The sequence below is a fragment of the Lactuca sativa genome, chromosome 2 (genome assembly GCF_002870075.4).
Source record: "Lactuca sativa cultivar Salinas chromosome 2, Lsat_Salinas_v11, whole genome shotgun sequence".
Classification (NCBI taxonomy): Eukaryota; Viridiplantae; Streptophyta; class Magnoliopsida; order Asterales; family Asteraceae; genus Lactuca; species Lactuca sativa.
This window is the reverse complement of record NC_056624.2, coordinates 42,401,789-42,422,018: the sequence shown is the minus strand read 5'-3', so window position 1 is coordinate 42,422,018 and position 20,230 is coordinate 42,401,789. Positions and strand designations below refer to the sequence as shown.

At 35.9% G+C, this 20,230-nt stretch overlaps 1 protein-coding gene across 1 annotated transcript; it reads right to left on the bottom strand.

The window, feature by feature from the left end:
- Nucleotides 1-899: 899 nt before the first annotated feature.
- Nucleotides 900-1,747, bottom strand: LOC111907822 (uncharacterized). Its single transcript, XM_023903631.1, has 4 exons — nucleotides 1,574-1,747; nucleotides 1,333-1,343; nucleotides 1,196-1,254; nucleotides 900-1,105 (listed from the first exon to the last, which is right to left on the bottom strand). The coding sequence occupies exons 1-4, from the start codon at nucleotides 1,745-1,747 to the stop codon at nucleotides 900-902; spliced, it is 450 nt and encodes a 149-aa protein (XP_023759399.1).
- Between the last annotated feature and the right edge of the window lie 18,483 nt (nucleotides 1,748-20,230).

Here is a 20,230-nt window from a genome sequence, read left to right as displayed (position 1 = left end):
TCAAAAGAGGCCGAAAGAAGGACTTATTGAATGAATGAAGCCCTTAAGACCATAAATTTGGCACCTTTATGCCAACAGAGTTCATATAGATCTTAGATCTGTATGAATAAACATTTGGGACGTCCTAATCCCCCATCATCCACCCATCCGTGGCTAAAAGCATACAATCTAACCCAAGAGGAGATCTAGGAAACCCTTAAGCAAGGTATGAACTTGATACCTCAAAAACTTGGCAAATAAGATAGTGATTCTGGATCCAAGACTTCTTCTTCAAGCTAAGCAACTCCTAATTCCTTAGCTCCTTCAAAATGCACCTAAAATGAACACTCAAGGCTCTTCATAAGATCACACACGCAAATAATGGAAGATGATGCTCGATTTTAGGGTTTCTGGACATAGGAGGCTGGTAAGGAGGCCAACCAAGGGACTTAAGGCCTTTAAATAGGATGCAACACCCTAAAAATTAGGGTTTCCTTCCCAGATGACAACACGCCGAGTTGAGGCACCTCGACTTGTCGTGGTTGTTCATTAATCTCCACGACCAAAGTCATCATTACACGTCGTGTTGAAACTTCCAACATGTTGAGTTCAAAAAGGAAAATTTAACAACTGGATAGATAAGTTCATACCGGAAACTAAGCGTTACTAGTTCACAAGTAACAGAAGCCAAAGCCCTATATTTAGTCTCAATAGAAGATCTGTATACAATGTCTTGTTTTTTACTCTTCCAAGAGATTTGTTTTTTTTTTATAAAAACCAACGCCTCTACCAGGGTTTTGTTTTAAATATCATAAAACACGCATTGCAATATCCAAATGAGACTTCCTCGGAGAATGCATAAATTGACTAAGGGTTTGAACAGTAAAAGATATGTCATGCCTAGTTATATTCAAGTAAATTCACTTGCCTATAAGTTTTTGATATTCAGTTATATTACTTAACGAAACATCCTTATCATCAATTTCTTTTTTAGAAATATTAAAATTTAAATCTAAATGAGTTTTAACTGGCTTATAGGGTAACTTCCCAAACTCATGAATTAATTCCAAACAATACTTGCGTTGAGTTAAACAAATTCCATCAAATTTATCAATAACTTCAATTCCTAAAAATAGTTTTAATTTCCCTAAATAATTAATCAAATATTTGGACTTCACGAAATCTTTTACTTTAGTAACCTTAAGTTCACAATTACCTGTTATAACAATATCGTCAACGTACACAAGCAAAACAACAATAGTACCACCTTTATTTCTAATAAATAAAGAATAATCATTTATGATTTGTACAAAATCAAACTCAAACAAAGAAGAACAAAGTTTTTCATTTCACTTTCTAGGAGCCTGTTTTAAACCATATAATGATTTTAACAATTTATTAAAAAGAGTATCACCAGGAGCGTGATACCCTTGAGGAAGGTTAATATAAACATCTTCATCAAGACTCCCATAAAGGAAGGCGTTATTAACATCAATTTGATATAACTTCCAAGAATTATTAATAACTAAAGTAAAAACAACTCTAATAGTGACCATCTTGGCTAAAGGAAAAAAAATATCCTCATAGTCAATACCTTCTTTCTGACTATAACCTTTAGCCGCAAGTCTGGATTATACCTTTCTACCTCTCCATTAGCTTTATACTTAATTTTGTATATGCATTTACACCCCATGGGTTTCTGATTAGAAGGCAAATTTGTAATTTCACAGGGTATATTTCGATGCAAAGCCTCCATTTCCTCATTCATTGCAGTTACTGTAAGTTCCAAATCTACTTGTGTGTCAATCAGATCCGCTTGATGGTGCAGAATCCCAATCAATCGGATGATGCCAGATCTAAATGAAGAAGAAGGAGAAGAACAATAATACGAATCTTGTATGATTTGATTAGAATGAAGTTCCCTTACACAAATTCAAAAATAAAAAAAAAATCAGAAAATTAAAAATCCAAAAATAGTGTTATTTCTGTTTTTTTCTTGTTCAGAAAAATCCAAAAATCCAAAAATATTTTTGTTTCTGTTTTATTTTTTTCAGAAAATATGAAAAAATACAAAAATATTGTGTGCTAAGTTTTCTTTTAATTTTATTTTGTCTTGAAAAGATAATTCATATGTAGATGAGACTAATGGAGACTATATCGAGATTTCTGAGCCAAAGCTTCATCCTTGATCATTGAAGAATTCTCATTCGAAGGAGAAAAACATGAAGACTATTCTTTCAACATTTTATCCTTCAACAGTTACAAAAAAAACGACATTTTTCACCTTTTTTGCTCCAAAACTTGTTTTTATCAAATATATGAAGAACAAACATCCCCTATTTTTCAATGATCTATCCAAAAATGCAAAAATACTTCAAAAATAAGAGCAAATACGCTCCAGATATGGCCAAAATGATTGATACAATCCAAGCTCTGATACCACTTGTAAGTCCCAAATCTGTTTGTGTATCAATCAGATCTGCTTGATGGCGCGGAATCCCAATCAAGCGGATGGTGCCAGATCTAAATGAAGAAGAAGAATATGAATCTTGTATGATTTGATTAGAATGAAGTTCCTTTAAACAAGATTCATGCACTTACACACACTTATGTTCCTTTCCGTCTCTTTCTTTCTCTCTCTCTCTTTCTCTCTCTGTCTCTCACTCTCTCTCAGCCGTACACTCTCTCACTCTCCTTATGCTTATCAGCCCCTCCTCACCCCTAACTTATATATATATATATATATATATATATATATATATATATATATATATATATATATATATATATATATATATATATATATATATATATATATATAGGGAACATGGGCCGTAGATGGGTTCACGACCGTGAACTAGTTGATGGTTATAAACACCCACCTGGGCTGTGAACACAACTGTAAACACATATTAATTTACAGAAAAATGCATTTTCCAAGAAAAGTAAAGTATAAACCAATATTTTTGATCCAACAATCTCCCCCTTGGTTTTTAGCTTTCTTTTCTAATTGACCCAACAAGATCCCCCTAAAAAGTAGCTGACTTTTCTTATCAATCTTCATTTGGAGGTTAGCTTCAGCGTTTATCTTCGATTTCTTCACAGCTTCAAGATGAACTTGATGAATCTTCAATAAATGACTTGATCTTGATCAGTTGGGCTTTTCTTCAGAATTTGGCGTTGAACACACATTGGGTGAGGAGGCTTGATGTGAGATTCTTGAAAGATAGCACCTTTAGCTTGAGAATATTCAGAGAGAATATCAGAGAGAACTAATCTTCTGGATCACTTCATCAGGTTCAATGATAGCAACAGACTGATTGAAGAGGCTTCAATGCAATCCATCACATAATCTTTAATTGCAGCTTCACCTTGCTTCTTGGGTTGAAGGATTGAATGTTGAAAGAATAGTCTTCATTTCTTGCTCCTTCGAATGAGAATTCTTTGATGATCACGGATGAAGCTTTGGCTTCGAAAATCTCGATACAGTCTCTATGAGTCTCATCTACATCTGAATTGTCTTTTCAAGACAAAACAAAACTAAAAGAAAACTTAACACACAATATTTTAGGACTTTTTCATATTTTCTGAAAAAATAAAACAGAAACAAAAATATTTTTGGATTTTTCTGAAAAAATAAAACAGAAATAACACTATTTTTGGATTTTTGGTTTTCTAATTTTTGTTTGGTTTTTAAAATTTTTAATTCTCCCCCTAAATTTGTGCATAGAGAAAAACTATGAACAAATTTAATAAAAACAAAAGTATTTGTGATCAAAGTTGTCAAGCAATTCAATATCATTTATCAGCAGACGCTTGCATGTTTAGATCTGGTCAATCACCGGTATTGTGATCCACTTAGACACAAAGGATGTTGACAAATTGGACATGTTATAAGTGACAAGATAGTGTGATCTTTCTTCTTAAATGGACATTTAGCTGACGACGACCAAGGATATTGTTGTCCACTTAAATTAAGCAGTGAGATCTACAGATAACCTATTGAATGTTCAATTTTAGATGCACTAGAACGTGTTCCCCACTTCCCGAGATACCCCGGTAATTAAGAAATTCTAAAGAACTTCTTACTTTAGGTGAGTATTCAATCATTAAGAATGAAGTAAGAAATAGAAGTGCATATGTTGTATCCCAGATCAGATGTCTTCCAACCACGCAGAGGGAACAACATATGACTAACATAGATAGGGGTAGAGAGATAGTAGGGTGCCTATTCTGTGTCACAGGTCGGATCTTCTGATCGCTCAGATGGGACAGCATATGGCTAACATATAGGAAGAATTGCATATAGAAGAGGATATGCATAGAGATAGAGTTGCATATGTTGTATTCCAGGCCGGATATATTCCAATCACACAAAGGAAGCAACATATGACTGACAGATAGAAAGCAAGAAAATAATTTCCTACAGACCTACTTTATCAGCACCCCTAGTTACCCTATTAGTACCGGAATTAAGGACATAAGTCCATACATCAAGGAAATATTGATCCACAGTTCTAGATAATTAACTTTTAGTGTATCTTGCAGGCTCCCATGTTTATCTCTCTACTCAATTTAACCGAGTGTCGTATGGTCAGTCCAAATGAAACTATCTAAGTTCATATTAGTCAAGTCCTTTCAATGGTAAAATTTAGTCTAGTCCTTTTGAATCCTTTGTGCCTACCAGCACGTTGAATACAAAGTCTAGACAATACGGCTTTAGTGCATTACACGCATCATAAATTGCCCTTTAGCACTATACCACATATCACTTCCCAAATAATACCTGCAAACGAAAAACTATAAGAAAATAAAAGATTGTCTTCAAAATGAATCATTGTAAGATAAACTCAGGAGTATCGAGAAGAAAACTCAAACCATAAGTCACCGATTGAATTTGCATCCAGAAGGTCTGAGAATAGCATGCATAATCTCAGAACAGATCCGAAAATTCTTCATGTCATTAAGCATTAATCCCATGTGTGATCCCTCCATTTCTTCCTTTAATGCAAAGGACACATACTCTCAAACAAAGTTTTGAGTGTTGCACAGGTGAGAGATACCTCCTATCATGTGCCTGAAACAACCACTATCAACAAACCGAAGTGTGATGATATGCCTTCATAGTTGTTTCGACATAGAGCGGGATCAGTTGGTCTTTGGAACCCAGTCTCTTTTGAAACTGGTCGACCATTGTCATATTTGCAATGTACTCTCTCCCATGACATGTCTTGCTTATCACAAACAGAAGATGTAGAACTATTAGAATCATTAGAAGATTTAGGAGAGTCAACCTTTGGTACCCATCTGTAGTTGGGTTTAACCCATTTCTTTTTGGATCGGATGGGTGCCTCGACAATTGATTTTGAACTTGATGCCGATCTTCGAGATGAATTTGAGCTTACTGATCTTGGTTTCACTGGAGCATCTCTTGATTGTTTGAACGTGGCCTAGAAGGGCTTTTTTTCAGGTATCTTCCTCTTGGTGCGTTTTGCCACTCTTGTGCATAGTAGGGAATGTATGCGTGATTTGGACAATTTCAGGCAATGTGTCCAGGTGTTTGAAAGTGAAAATTTGTCTTTTTCTTCATTGGGAAGTTGTTTCTTCCTATCCCTGGTGGTGTACCTTTGCCTCTATTCTGGTCGTTCCCACATGCATACACACAGCAAGCCGTCAGTTTCGCTTGTTTTGGTGGCATGTATTTCTCAACAGCAGGTTTGTTAGGAGTAACAAAATTAGAAGCAACAAATTCAGAGTTCAAGGAGACATTCGTTTGTTCAATAGTGTCCTCCTTATTCTCATCTTCTACTACTTTACCTGCATATGAAGAAGAAGCATCAGAAACGTTCACCTGAATAACCTTAGTAGGCCCAGATGGTTCAATGTTAACTGAAGCTGGGACAGGGGTTTGGCCATACTAAGCAGGCATTTCTTCCTCATTGGTCTCAAGGGGTGGGTGATAGTTGTCATTAAGGGGAGGTGGCACACTATTATACCCTAGACCCTTGGTTTGATTATCTTTAAAATTCAATTGTTTTTCAATCATAGTTTCAACCTTTTCACATGACACATCGAATTTCTTGAAGTTAAAATCAGCATTTTTAAAACAGATTTTCAATGGGTCAAGCTCTTCGGTTAAAGCAGCAAGTTCTTTCTTAAGATATTTATAGTTGACACATTTGTTGCTGTACTCTTCTTGCAATTTATCAAAATCACTAATCTTGGCCTCTAGTTGTTCTTTTAAAGGTTTCTGGCCTTTTCTAAGTTGGTACCCCTCATATTTAGGTCCTCATTCTCCTTTTTTATCATTTCAATTTGCTCGTGTAAAAATTTAATTGTAGCTTCACAAGATTTAGAACATGAAACTCAATTGACCGGAATGTTTAAAGAACTCATTGTTTACCAAAATTTCCCTTTGACTAAAAACTCAAAAGTCAACCTTAAAAGTCAAGTTTAAAAAATCAAACGTAAAACTCAAACCGAAAAGCTAAATTTAAAAATTTGAAAGTTATACTAGAAAGTCAAAGGTGAAACTTTAAATTCAAAGTCAAAATTTTAGGTCAAAAGTCAACTTAGAAAGTCAAAAACTAAAATTTTTGGTTGAAAGTGAAATTTTAGGATTTAAAAAAAAAAATTGATTTTTGGGCAAAATATGTCTAAATTGTGAAATTGGAAGAAGCAGCAAAGCCTTATGAATTAAATTGGGGAGGAATGAAGCTTGTTCCTTGCTAGATCAAGTGGTAAGGTGCTAGAAAGATGAGAAACGAGACCCGAGTTCGAATCTTGGCCACCCCAAATTTTTTTTAATAAGAAGCTACTTCTTACGAGGACGAAACGTGCATGCGAGGATGCTGGCCGAGAACGTGAGGCTGACTGGAAACGTGCGAGACCGTGAACGAGATGCTCCATCGTAAACTCGTATGACCGAACACATGTGAGTCTGGCCGTACACCGAGGACCCTGAACCAACCGAGGACTGGCCATGAAAGCTTCTTCAGAATCGGCCGTGAACCCTTCTTCCCGACAATGAAACCTTCTTCGTATGGCCGAGAACCCTTTTTCGGTGGTTGAGAACCCTTCAACAGTTACCAAAAAATGAAGGTTTTCACCCTTTTAAGCCCAAAAACTCGATCCAAAACTCATTTTTATGAAAAACGCAAAGAACAAACCCCCTATTTTTCAAATATCTATCCAAAAACGTAAAAATCCTTCAAAAATAATATCAAATACGTTCCAAATATGGCCAAAATGATTGTTACAATCTAAGCTCTGATACCACTTGTAAGTCCCAAATCTGCTTGTGTATCAATCAGATCCGCTTGATGGTGCGAAATCCCAATCAAATGGATGTCAGATCTAAATGAAGAAGCAGGAGAAGAAGAATAATATAATCTTGTATGATTAGATTAGAATGAAGTTCCCTTACACAAGATTCACACACTTACACACACCTATGCTCCTTTCTCTCTCTCTCTCTCTCTCTCAGCCGTACAGTCTCTCACTCTCCTTATGCTTATCACCCCCTTCTCACCCTAACATATATATATATATATATATATATATATATATATATATATATATATATATATATATATATACACATACATATATACATATATATATATATATATATACACATATATATACACACACACACACACACACACACATATATATATATATATATATATATATATATATATATATATATATATATATATATATATACGGGGAACATGGGCCGTAGATGGGTTCACTGCCGTAAACACCCACCTGGGGCGTGAACACAACTGCAAACACATATTACATTACAAAAAAATACATTTTTCTAGAAAAGTAAAGTATAAACCAATACTTATGATCCAACAGTTACCTATTTTGAATCAGTAGAAGCTTCAAAAAAATTCCTAGGCTCAACATTTTTGTTAAGGTATGAAGCAAAACAAATATTCTTAGGATTTAAATTTGCATAGTTTAAAGACTTTTCAATGCCATATTTGTACTTGCCCTCAACAATATAATCATCAAATCTAAGAGGCATCCTAGACTCTCTACTAGACCTCCTAACATAAATACTACCAGATGGTTCAACATTCTCAAAACTATTTCCCTCAGAAGAACTAGAGACACCTGGACCAACCTCCTAAGACTGAGACATTTCTACCAAGCCATCCGAGCTACTAACACTAGCCAACTCAAAAGAAATGGTTGCACTAGTGTCATCAGTCTGGTGGCTTATCAAAGGAGTACCAATTTTAGGAACTTCATCCATATAGGATGATTGAAGACTTTCATCATAGGGACTTGGGTATACAGGATCAACAAAAACAGAATCATTAAAAAATGAAAATAAATTTTCATCAATTAAATCCTTCTTCATTTTAAAAGGAAAAAATCCTTATAGAACATTACATCCCTATAAAAGAAAACAGAAGAATTATCAAGACTATACAACTTATATCCTTTCTTTTCAATAGAATAACCAATAAGAATGTAATTTTCAGATCTTTCAACAAACTTATCTGACATATTTTGCTTAACAGAAAAACATAAACACCCAAACACTCTTAAATTTTCAAATTTGGGTAAACATTTGTAAATCATTTCAAAAGGGGACTTCCACATTAAAACAAAAGTAGTAAGTCTATTTATTAAAAAAACAACAGTTAAAAGACATTCAACCCAGAACTTAAGAGGTAAACCAGACTGAAACAAAAGAGATCTAGCTACATTCAAAAGATGTCTATGTTTTCTCTCCACAACACCATTCTGTTGTGGAGTATAGATACAAGTATTTTGATGAGAAATACCATTTTTATCAAAAGAATCTTTAAATTAAGAATTAACAAACTCAATAACTTTATCTGATCTAACAATCTTAACACGTGAATTAAAATTATTTTTCAAGAAATTATAAAACACAAAAAAACCAATAAAAAACTTCAGTTTTGGACTTTAACAAATATACCCATACACCTCTGGTGAAATCATCCATAATAGTTAAGAAATCTTTGAAACCATCAACAGTAGCAACCCTATAAGGACCCCAAACATCCATATGTACTAAATCACCTAAAGAAACACTCTTATGCTCACTAAAATGGAAAGAGTTCCTAGACTGCTTAGCTTTGTGTAAAACATCACAAGGAGGGAAAGACTTAGACCCAAAGGACAAAACATGCCTAAGAGAATTTAAAGATTGGATAATAGGATGACCCAATCTATTATGCCAACTAATTTTTTGAAACATAACAATTAACCTTACTTAAAGATGTCATATTACCTGAAGAGTAAGGTGCTGTTTGTTTTTTCTGAGACAAAATGTCTGCAGTCTGCGGACCACATCTGTAGACCTCTGCAGTAAAAGAGGTGGACCAAATGTCTGCAGTCTGAAAAAAGAAGACTGTTTGTTTTTTTAACATCTGCGGGCTACTAAAATAAACTGAAATTTAAATAAACTGATTTTTTAAAACTTCAAAGTGATTTTTTTAATATTTTTATCACTTTGTTATAAATAATTAACGAATCTAGATCAACTTTTATGTATTATTGTATAAAAAATAAAAATAAAAGTGGTATGAATTAACGTATATATTTGATAAAAACCAACAACTTTGGTTGCAAAGTTATAACTAAACATTATAATTAGTGATCAAAGAATTTGATACATAAATGGATGGAAATAAACTTCGATTTTTTCAATTAAATCCATTAAAAACGTACTACAAATATTTTCTCGATAAATTGACGATATTGTATTAAATAATATTTTATAAAATTTGGCAAAAAATATAAGAATATATTATGATTTTTTTTTTCATATTTATATAAACAACTTCAACGACTATTATTGTAATAAATCTTTATTTATAATTTGACAAAAATATCATGTTTGTATCGTCGAACGTTTTTTTTTTTTTTTTTTTTTTTAAGTTTTGTAATTTTTTTTTCAAATTGTTTATCATTAATAAAGTTATAAAAATTATAAATTAAAAAAAAAACTTTATAAAATCGAAGATATATATGTTTTTTTAGACTAGAAGATGTCTGAATATGTTAGAAGACTTTGATCCACATCTGCGCCAAGAAGAGGGCGCCCAGACATTTTTAGGTCTGCAGTCTTCAAAAAAACAAACAGTCTACAAAGGCTAATGTCTACGCGTGGTCTGTAGTCTTGAAAAAAACAAACAGTCTGCAAAGGCTAATGTCTACGCGCGACGTTGACAGAAGAGGCCACGCAGATCTGCAGACAAAAAACAAACACTACCTAAGAGTCTTCAAGATAATACAACCATCCTGATTCACTACAGTCCCCAAAATCACCTTGGACTGTGAATCCTGAATAACACATTTAAATTCATCAAAAGACAAGTTGACATTTATTATACTTACAAAGTTTTTGAACAGAAAGCAAGTTAACATTGAACTCGGGAACAAAAAAACATCAGATAGAACACCTGAATCAGACAATCTCATATTCCTAATTTTGTTGATCCTAGCCGAAGATCCATTAGGATAATCTATTCTAAGATCAGGTTTAGAACCATCAACAATGTTATCTAACTTAAAATTATTTTTAGTCATATGATGATTTGAACCAGAATCAACAATCCACTTCCTATTAATAGACACAGAAGAGTTACAACAAATACTTGCCATATTTGTAGATACTTCACTTATTGAAGGTTTCTCATTAATAAGACAAAGAAACTTGGTATATTGCTCACTTGTGAGAAAAAACTTTTCAGAAGAATTGTTAGTTTTAACATCAGAATTAGAAGAACCATTAACATCAGAAGAGATAGAATTATTAGAAGGAAATGTCTTATTAATATTCTAAGACTCATTCTTGAATTTAAAATCTTTTAGAAAACAAATGAGTTTATTGTTGGATTAGGTGCCTAAGCCCATAACTATTTTGGTATGTACTTGACCCGATTATGAGCATGGTCTTTTTGGGTTGCCTTCACCTTAACAACTGATAGGATGAATTAAGGAGAAATAGGATTAATTATGATTTATTAATATATTATATGAATAATATATTAAAAGAGAAATCATATGGTTTATTTAATATTGATCAAGAATTAATTTTTTGGTCAAAAGAGATTAATTAAATTAAGGGGATTGATACTGTAATTATAAGGTAGTTACAGAGTTGGGCTTAAGATCCATAAGGAAGCAATGGACGAATTCTATATGGGAGTCCATATAGAAATCGTCTAAAGGGCCTTCTGGAAGGATCTTTGGGCTACTTAAGGACTAAGCAACTGGATTAGGGTTTCCAAGTTGAAAACTCTAGTAGCCTCAACTATATAAGGACCCCTAAGGCTCCCGAAAACATGGCTTAGCATTCTTAAGAATATCTTGGACGTTTTGGTGCCTCTCCTCTCTTTCTTGTTCATCGATGTTGCTAGTGGTGTTTGTGAATCCATTAGAGGTGCAACATTTGAGGCACTAGGCTTTCAGAAGTCAGGATCAAGGAGGTCTGTGATTGTTATTGCTACATAACAATCAAGGTAAACTTTCTAACCCTAATCATATGTGACTTTCATATTTTTATGCTAGCTAATTAGGGTTTGTCGCTTTGGTATTCAATGTTGTATGTTTACTTAGAAAAACCTAGATCAAAGTAATTAGGGTGGCATGTGCACCATATGATTGATGTTATGCATATAACCCAAAATTTATAACATCTTTCAATAGTATGTCCCATAAGACCACAATTTTTATACTGAAGATTAGAATTTCCACAAAACTGATTACGTTTTTTATCATTGAATTTACCAATAAAAGCAGTAGCCTGAGACTTAGTGGAGGACTGAGAAATGGAACCTCCATTTTGATGTGATTCCTCACGAGAGTCCCAAATCCAGGAACCAAACCAGTAATCAAACAATTGGATGAATATGATGAACAATCAAGCACAAGAACAAAGAAGAAGAAAGAATTAATCAAGTAATGCACACGTATTATAGCAGGGCCACAAACATGTCTGTTACACCTTGACAATACACACACACACACACCGCGAACTCTATCTGACAACGTCACTGACACAAAATTGACACACATCTATTTATAGGGACAAACCAACCACAAACTAGGCTCACGACCGTGAACACCTACACGAACTTAAACACACAAAAGCAACAAGACCAAACCCTACCAAGACTTATACATAAAGAAACTTGCCCAAAACACATAAATATGACCTATCAATCCCCCCTTGGTTTGGTGCTAGCATTGACTCAGTCTTTCTCGACAATGAGCACATCAGACATCCCCATAGACCCAAGCCACATCTGCTTCTCGATAATTTCAGCACTCATAGCAGTATACTCCTTAGCAACAACTTTAAAAATTTCTTCATCAACCTGGATTTGATGTTGAGCCAGAAAGTGTATATCTCATTTTCCTAACTGAAGCATATCCTTCTTGTCGTAGAACCAAAATACACCTTCAGGAAATCTGATGACAACAGAAGCTGTTGTAGAGTCCCAAATCCAGGAACCAAACCAGTGATCAAACAATTGGATCAATACGATGAATAATCAAGAACAAGAACAAAGAAGAAGAAATAATTAATCAAGCAATGCACATGTATTATAGCAGGGCCGTAAACACATCTGACACACCTTGACAATACACACACACACACACACACACAGTGAACTCATCTGACAACGTCACTGACACAAAACTATCACACATCTATTTATAGGGACAGACCAACTGCAAACTAGGCTCACGGCCATGAATACCTACACATCCTTAAACCCACAAAAGCAACAAGACCAAACCCTAACAAGACTTATACATGAAGAAACTAGCCCAAACCACATAAATATGACCTATCAATCTCCCCCTTAGTCAAAGGTTTTGCAGTGTAATTGTGATTGAATGGGGGAGGGACACTCTCATAACCTATTTATACTTGCTTTTGGTCCTTCCACTTCATTTGTTTTTCAATTATTGTTGCCATTTTCTCACTTGACACATCAAATTTTTTAAAGTTAAAATCAACATTTTCAAAACGTATCTTCAATGTGTCAAGTTTTTCAGTGACAGCAGCAAGTTGTTTCTTTATGTAATTATAATTTTCACACTTGTTGTAATCTTCCTACAACTTCCTAAAATCTCTAGTCTTGGCCTCTAATTTCTCTTTTAATGGTCTCTGGTCTTTCCTAAGTTCATACCTCTCACATTTTAGGTCCTCGTTCTCTCGATTTATTAACTCGATTTGATCACGCAAAAATTTGACGGTTTTAATACAAGATTGAGAACTAGAGTTTTCACTAACCTCCGGCTTTGCAGACTCTGGAGTGTTCTGCACCATAAATGTGAATTGCAGTTCCATCATCTACGCTTCTGGGTCTACTTCAGCTTCTCCTTCTGGAATGTCATTGATCTGGGCAAGATGTGCATTTTCAGGTCCTAAAATGTTCAGGGCCTGTATCTATTCTTTCCAGTCAAACGACGGAGCCACCACAACAAGATTAGCGTTTTGGTTGTTGATGGTAGCTCCCCTACTGCTTCATAAGGGAACCATTGTTATTTCACTATTTTTCCTTCTGTCTGGCTTGGGGCAGTCTCTGGCAAAATGGCTAGGCTCATGGCAGTTGAAGCATCTAAGTTTGCCCTTACTGAAGCCCACTTTCTTTTCAGCATTCGTTCCTCAATTGTTTTTGCCAGTCTTCTTGGAGAACTGCTTTGCTCTAAAAACGGCCATAGTAATTTGCCATGTAATATCCATCTCTTCAACATCCTCTGGATGGATTTGATCCTAGTCAACAAAGGATAGTTGTGGAGGTAGCTCACCAGCTATAAAAGCATTGTAGCAGTTAAAAAGGCAAATAGCTAAAGCCATGTTTTCATCACTTTCTTTAGGAGTTGGAGTTGGATCAGATGCTTTCGAAGAGGATGCAACTTGTGGATAAGGCATTGACGATTGGACACTTTGCATGGTTGAAGTGACATAAGATGGTGGTTGAGGAGCAACAAAAGGTTGTACTTGTGGGGTAGTAAACATTTGACTTTGTGGTTGTGGAATAGCGAAAGCTTGACTTTGAGGAGTGGTAAATGATGAAAAAGCATTGTTTGTAGAAATTACGAGATTTGCAGTTGAGTATGAGTTCACATGATTGATCTCCCTCTATTTGTCATCAAGATCACATGCTTTGATGATGGCCATGGTTTCAGCCAGACTAAGTCGGTTAAGATCTTTTGTTTTCTTAATGAAAGCAACATTCATATCCCATGCCTTTGGGAGAGAATTCAAAAATTTCTTGTTGATTTTGGATCTTGGCACTGAGATCCCAGCCGAACTCATTTCAGTGGTCAATGTGATGAACCGTTGAAGTTAAGTTTCTAGGGTTTCTCCAAGAATGTAGTTGAATATATTGAACTTTTGTCTCAGCATATTTTGGCGACTTTGTTTCATGTCCTCGTTTCCTTCATACACTATAATCAATGCTTCCCACAAAGCTTTTGTTGAAGTTTATTTTCTAAAACCTTGTGCAATCTCTGGGGATAAGGCCATTGTGAGTGTAGCCAGTGCTTTCTCTTGGTGTTCAACCTTTTCAAAGTCTTCTTCAGTGTGATTATCAATATCCTTGTCAATGACATCTCCATTTTCGAGTGTTGTGGTGATCCGGACTGGTCCTTTCAAGATGCTTCTCCATATTTTGAAGTCTTTCATCTTGATGTACTATTCCATTCGATATTTCCATTTTGTGAATCCTTCAACGGATAGTAAGCGAGGAATTTGAGTAGTGGTTCCCATTATAGTGTCCAATTCTTGATGAACTGTTGAGCTTTATGAATCCATTTTTTTTGTTTTTTTTAATTTTATTAAACAAACAAACTAACAAGGAAAGTATAATAGCAAATGGAAATAGTTTAATGACCAAATAAGTTCATGGCCATATAGTGTGCACGGCCGTACACTTGTTCACGGCCGTATACACAAGTTGACGATCAAAGGATGAAAGTTTCACGGTCAAAGGATGGATCATGGTCAAATATTAGTTTACAGTCAATATCTTTGAATGGTTCACGGTCGTATATCAGATCACAGTCGTAATCAATTCAACTATTGCAACCGTAAACACTTAGATTTCGATGAAATTAGCAGATTGTGATCCTAATAGCCTTGACTCCTCGAACAAATGTAGAAATCAAACGATCAAGATTGAATCACACACAAAAAAGAGGAGAGTCCTTGAGATATAAAAACCAAAAATGAGTTTGACACTGGATTGGATCTAATACCCATTGTAGAGTCCCAAATCCAGGAACCAAACCAGTGATCAAACAATTGGATCAATATGATGAATAATTAAGAACAAGAACAAAGAAGAAGAAAGAATTAATCAATCAATGGAAACGTATTATAGCAGGGCCGCAAACACGTCTGGTACACCTTGACAATACACACACACCGTGAACTCTATCTGACAACGTCACTGACACCAAACTGACGCAGATCTATTTATAGGGACAGACCAACCACAAACTAGGTTCATGGCTGTAAACACCTACACAGGCTTAAACACGCAAAAACAACAAGACCAAAACCTACCAAGACTTATACATAAAGAAACTAGCCCAAACCACATAAATATGACCTATCAGATACAATTGAAAAAGTAGGTTTTACATTTTAAAGAGGTTCCATTAACAAGATGTGACTTTTAACCTGATTGAATGTATCATCTAAACTAGATAAAAAATGTATTAGCTTCATTAAATTTAAGTGATTAACAAAATCAGTTGAGGATTCACATGTACATTCAGTCAAATTAACTAACCCGTCAAACTCTTTCCATAAAGCATCAAACTTACTTTAATACTCACAGATAGATAAACGACTCTGAGTAAAAGAGTTTACTTTTTGATGTATATTGAAGACAACAAAACCATCAGCCTTATAATGTGTTTCACTTAGTTTAGAACAAATATCAGAAGCAATGTCATTACAAGCATGATTAGCATATAAAGACTAAAAAATAAAGCCAAGAATCCAAGAACGTACCACAACATTAACACGTTCCCATTTACAAATCTTAGTTTCATCCTGACCAGGTTTAGGAAAATTTTATCAACGAAACCTAATTTATTTGTACCTTTCAAAGCTCTAGTCATGGAAATCTTCCAAATCCTAAAATTATTAGTACCAGTCAATTTAAAACTAATATTTCACACTAGACCATTATCAGAAGGATGTAAGAACAATGTATCATCAAAATCATAATGATTTGGATTCTTAGAGCCAGATGCAGAAGGAGTTTCACCAACCATGACTGATACAACTTATATAATAACAAAACCGTGTTCTCTTAAAAAGCAGTGACTATACTAAACCAGATTATGACCACCTTTCTTAGGGTAGAGAAGCTAGTATAACCACAAGACCACTATCTCGTTATCAACAAATTGTAAGAGTCACAATCAACACAAAAAACAACAACAGGAAATACAGAAGCACCCAAGAAATTAACCTGAACAAACAAGATAAGGTAAAAAGCATGCGAAAAACTTATAGAAATCCACACAACACTCAGCAAGCATGTAACATCCTGTTTCAAATTATTCCCATTTTGAATTAGTAATCAAAGGGTTAGGTATTATCAGGCTTTGGAACCTTGAGGGTTTGATTTTTGGACCCAGTTGGAGTTGAATAATGTATATTGGTTGCTCATGTATTCAGTTTGAGTTTTTGGGAAAAATGGTATTTCGGTAAATTGTCATCTAGATTTTTTATGGGAAGTGGATTTTAGTTCGGGATATTTTATGGTAGGCAGAAATTGATAATAGTGTTGAGTGTCTCAATACCTTTCTATGGATATATCAATGGTTGGAATCTGAGTTGTATTAAGTGAGTTAGGGTCTTCGGAAAAATTAGGGTTTTGGGAAAAACACTAGTACGTGGGGCATACCATGATGGTATGCAGAGTGTACCGAGGAGAAGGAACTACGTGAGGCGTAGCTATGAGGAACACATGGTGTTTGTGTGAGGCTAGGTTGGGGTGCGCGGTCTTGTACGTGGGGCTTACGAGAAGGTATGCTGGGTGTACGAAGGGCAGATTGAAAACCCTAACCTTGGGGTTGTACCCTATATAAGCATAATGTTGAGCCTCCTTCTTCATTCTAAGTCAGCCCCCAGCCTCTAAAACCCTAGAAACTGTCTTTAATCACTAATGGTGGCATTTTGAGCTCATGGAGTCCATTTTTGGGAGTGTTTGGTCCATTTTCAAGAAGGTGGAGTTTGATACAAAGATGGGGATCAAGGAGAAGCTTATGGATCTGGATTTTGTGACTCATTATCATCTTGATGAAGTTTTAAATCTTTAAACTTGATCATTGGTGTCTTAGATCTACCATTCATGGGTTTTTGTTCATTTTGGTCCCAAGTATGAGAACTAGTGGTCTTGATTTCTACCATTTATGGGTTTTTGTTCAAGGTCCTTAAAGTTGGCGCCTTTAGATTTTAAGACCATCTATGTTGAAGTTTTATCCGTTTCCATGAAAGTAGAATTTTCTATGGTCTTTTTGGGGCATGCAAAGTCACCTAGTCAGTGACTTTATGGGTTTAGACGTTATTTGGGACTCAGATCTGTAGTTTGGACATAAGGGTTAAGCATTAAGTGGTTAATGGAAAAAGTGGACTAAGAGGGAAGTACGTTGGGCGTACAAGCTAGTATGCAAAGCGTACAAGCCATTAAGAAATACACGCAACGTACAACTGAGTACGCCATACGTACTCAGTCAGATTGGTCTTCGCATTTGTGGGCCTCGGTTTGGGCCATTTCTTGGACTAAGTTGTTGTGGGCCTTCATGGGACAATTGGGAACAAGTTTATGGACTAAGGAAATTATTGGGCTTTAAGATAAGGCCCATTGGAAAGGCTTGGGCCTAATTTGGAAAATTGGGCCATAAGTGGGCCATAATTGGGCCTTGATGATTATGAGATATTTGACCATTAGAATGCCAACTGTTTGGACTAGAATAGATGGTTGGGCCTTAAGGTAAGACCATGTAGATGTTTGAGCCTAATTTGGACAATTGGGCCATATGTTGGGCCTTGGTTGATTATTTGGCTTTTGGGCCTTCAGAGTGTGAGTTTGGGCCTTGGTTTTGAGCCAAGCTAGGTTAGGGGTAAAATGGCCCATTTACCCCAATGGTGGATTTATGGTTATGAATTGAAACCCAAATGGTGAGTCTCTTCACCCAAATGGTGGATTTATGGTTATGCACCAAGGTACCAGCATCCAAAGATTTATTCGAGGGACTTCAACAGTGTGAGGTGAGTCTCCTCACCATACCAATGGTTCGAAGGCACCAAGGCCGGCCTATTCAGTTATTGTAATGTTTATTGTGGAATCATTGTTGATATTCCTAATATGTATGCCTTTGGTTTCTATTTGTCTTTGTGATACTTGCACGGAACACCCTGGGTGGAGCCCATGGCACATGGATATCAGACCATGTGGGGGAGCCCATGGCATTCCAGGTAATAAACATGAGGGATCCCATGACACTTGGATATCAGACCATGTGGGGGAGCCCATGGTATTCCATGTAAGACCATGGGGAACCCATTGCACATAGGTATCAGACCCTGGGGGGAGCCCACGACATCCTGGAGTAAGACCCTAGAGGGCGTCCACGACACCCTTATAGATTTATATGTGTGGCTTATGTGATTGATATGGTTTATTTGGTTTTGTCGATTATGTGTGGTATGTTACGGGGAACTCACTAAGATTCGTGCTTATAGTTTTGTTTATGGTTTCAGTTATCATTGGTTTGGAAAGGAAGGGCCCGACTTGATTGCAGCGCACACACCTGTGTTTCCATAATATGTGAACTCTGATAAATGTTTTAATTAGCAATGTCTTGGAATGCTTGTATTTAAAAGATATCTTTGTTTTGACTATAATAAAAATAAAATTTTATACCCTTGATTTTTGGGTCGTTACAAGTTGGTATCAGAGCCTTGGTTTGAGGGATTCGAACATACTCTTGAGTGTGTCTGAGCTCAAACTGAGGATTTGGTAAAGTTTTCAAAAGAAAAATATTTTGAGAAAAGAAACTTTCTAAGATAAGAAAAGGGTGTGGTACATGCAGTCAGCCGAGCTTAAGTAAAGCTTTCCCAGAATACCCATATATGTCATCTGTTATGACTTGATTTATATATCTGTGAATCGCATGCTAGTTAGGGCTAGGAGAAATGCCTTTGTATTCATGTTGTATGAGTTGGTAGACTTGCGTGCTAGCGCTGATTAGTCAACGATAGATTGGCCTGATATGTGATGCTTGTACCCTTGGAGATATTGGATGCTATGTTCGAATAGGAACGACTATTGGAATTAGTACCTGCTAAGTGTATGCTTTAAATTTTGTATACGGTTAGGATCTTATAGCCTTAGAATAATTTATTTGGCCCTATTTCCTATTTGTTGTCTAGTTGCGGTCCTAGGTAGAGTCTATTATTTGACAGTCTATTAGATACTATTATGTGTATAATTTGCATGCGTAAGGCAACCCACAGTGAGGGTGGAAGTGGATAGCATGAGTTGTGGTATGTAGGCTGAATCTTCTATGATAGTTTCATGGGTAGGAGAGATACGCCACGAATGCTACTTGCTTTGTGCTTTATGGAACTCATGAATGATGGGAGTTAGCTCCTAAGTGAATATGACGATATTCTGGAGGTGGATGGTTGGCATCATGGGGAGTTCTTCAACAATTGATGGCAGGGTGAGGTTGGGAACCTAGGAAAGCCTAGGGTATGCTACAGTGAGTTAGTGGGGCGGTTCGGTGAGGTTGGGAGCCTAGGAGTTGCTTCGGTAGGAATCTTGCTGCTATTTAGTGGATATTTGATGCATAAGTGGAGTAGGTGACTTAGAGGATTTGCTAGGATTGCTGAGGAAAGTATGAATAGGTGCGCAAGGTAGTATTGGGCTCGTACTACTGAAAGCAAAAGATCCATGCTCGAATAGGTGAGGGTCTTGGAGAATCAAAGAGCTTATGGGATGGAGAATTGTTGGTTACGCTTGGGCCGTGGGAAAAAATGCTTTGGAAAATGAGGATGAGCACGCATGGGGAAGGAACAAGGTTTGGTCCCGGCTGCAGTGGTGAGCCAATTAGTGGAAGGACTGCCAGGGTTTTAAGTTCGGGTTGATTTAAGGAGATGGAAAGTGTTTTCCACACTAGTCTTTAGGAGCTAAGGTTCGGGTTGATTTAA

Bases quoted from the DNA above. Each gene is read 5' to 3' on its own strand.
- LOC111907822 (XM_023903631.1), bottom strand. From the start codon at position 1,747: ATGAATGAGGAAATGGAGGCTTTGCATCGAAATATACCCTGTGAAATT. The intron at 1,106-1,195 runs GTAATTGTGAAC...AACTATTTTTAG, and splicing joins TGACGATATTGTTATAACAG to GAATTGAAGTTATTGATAAA.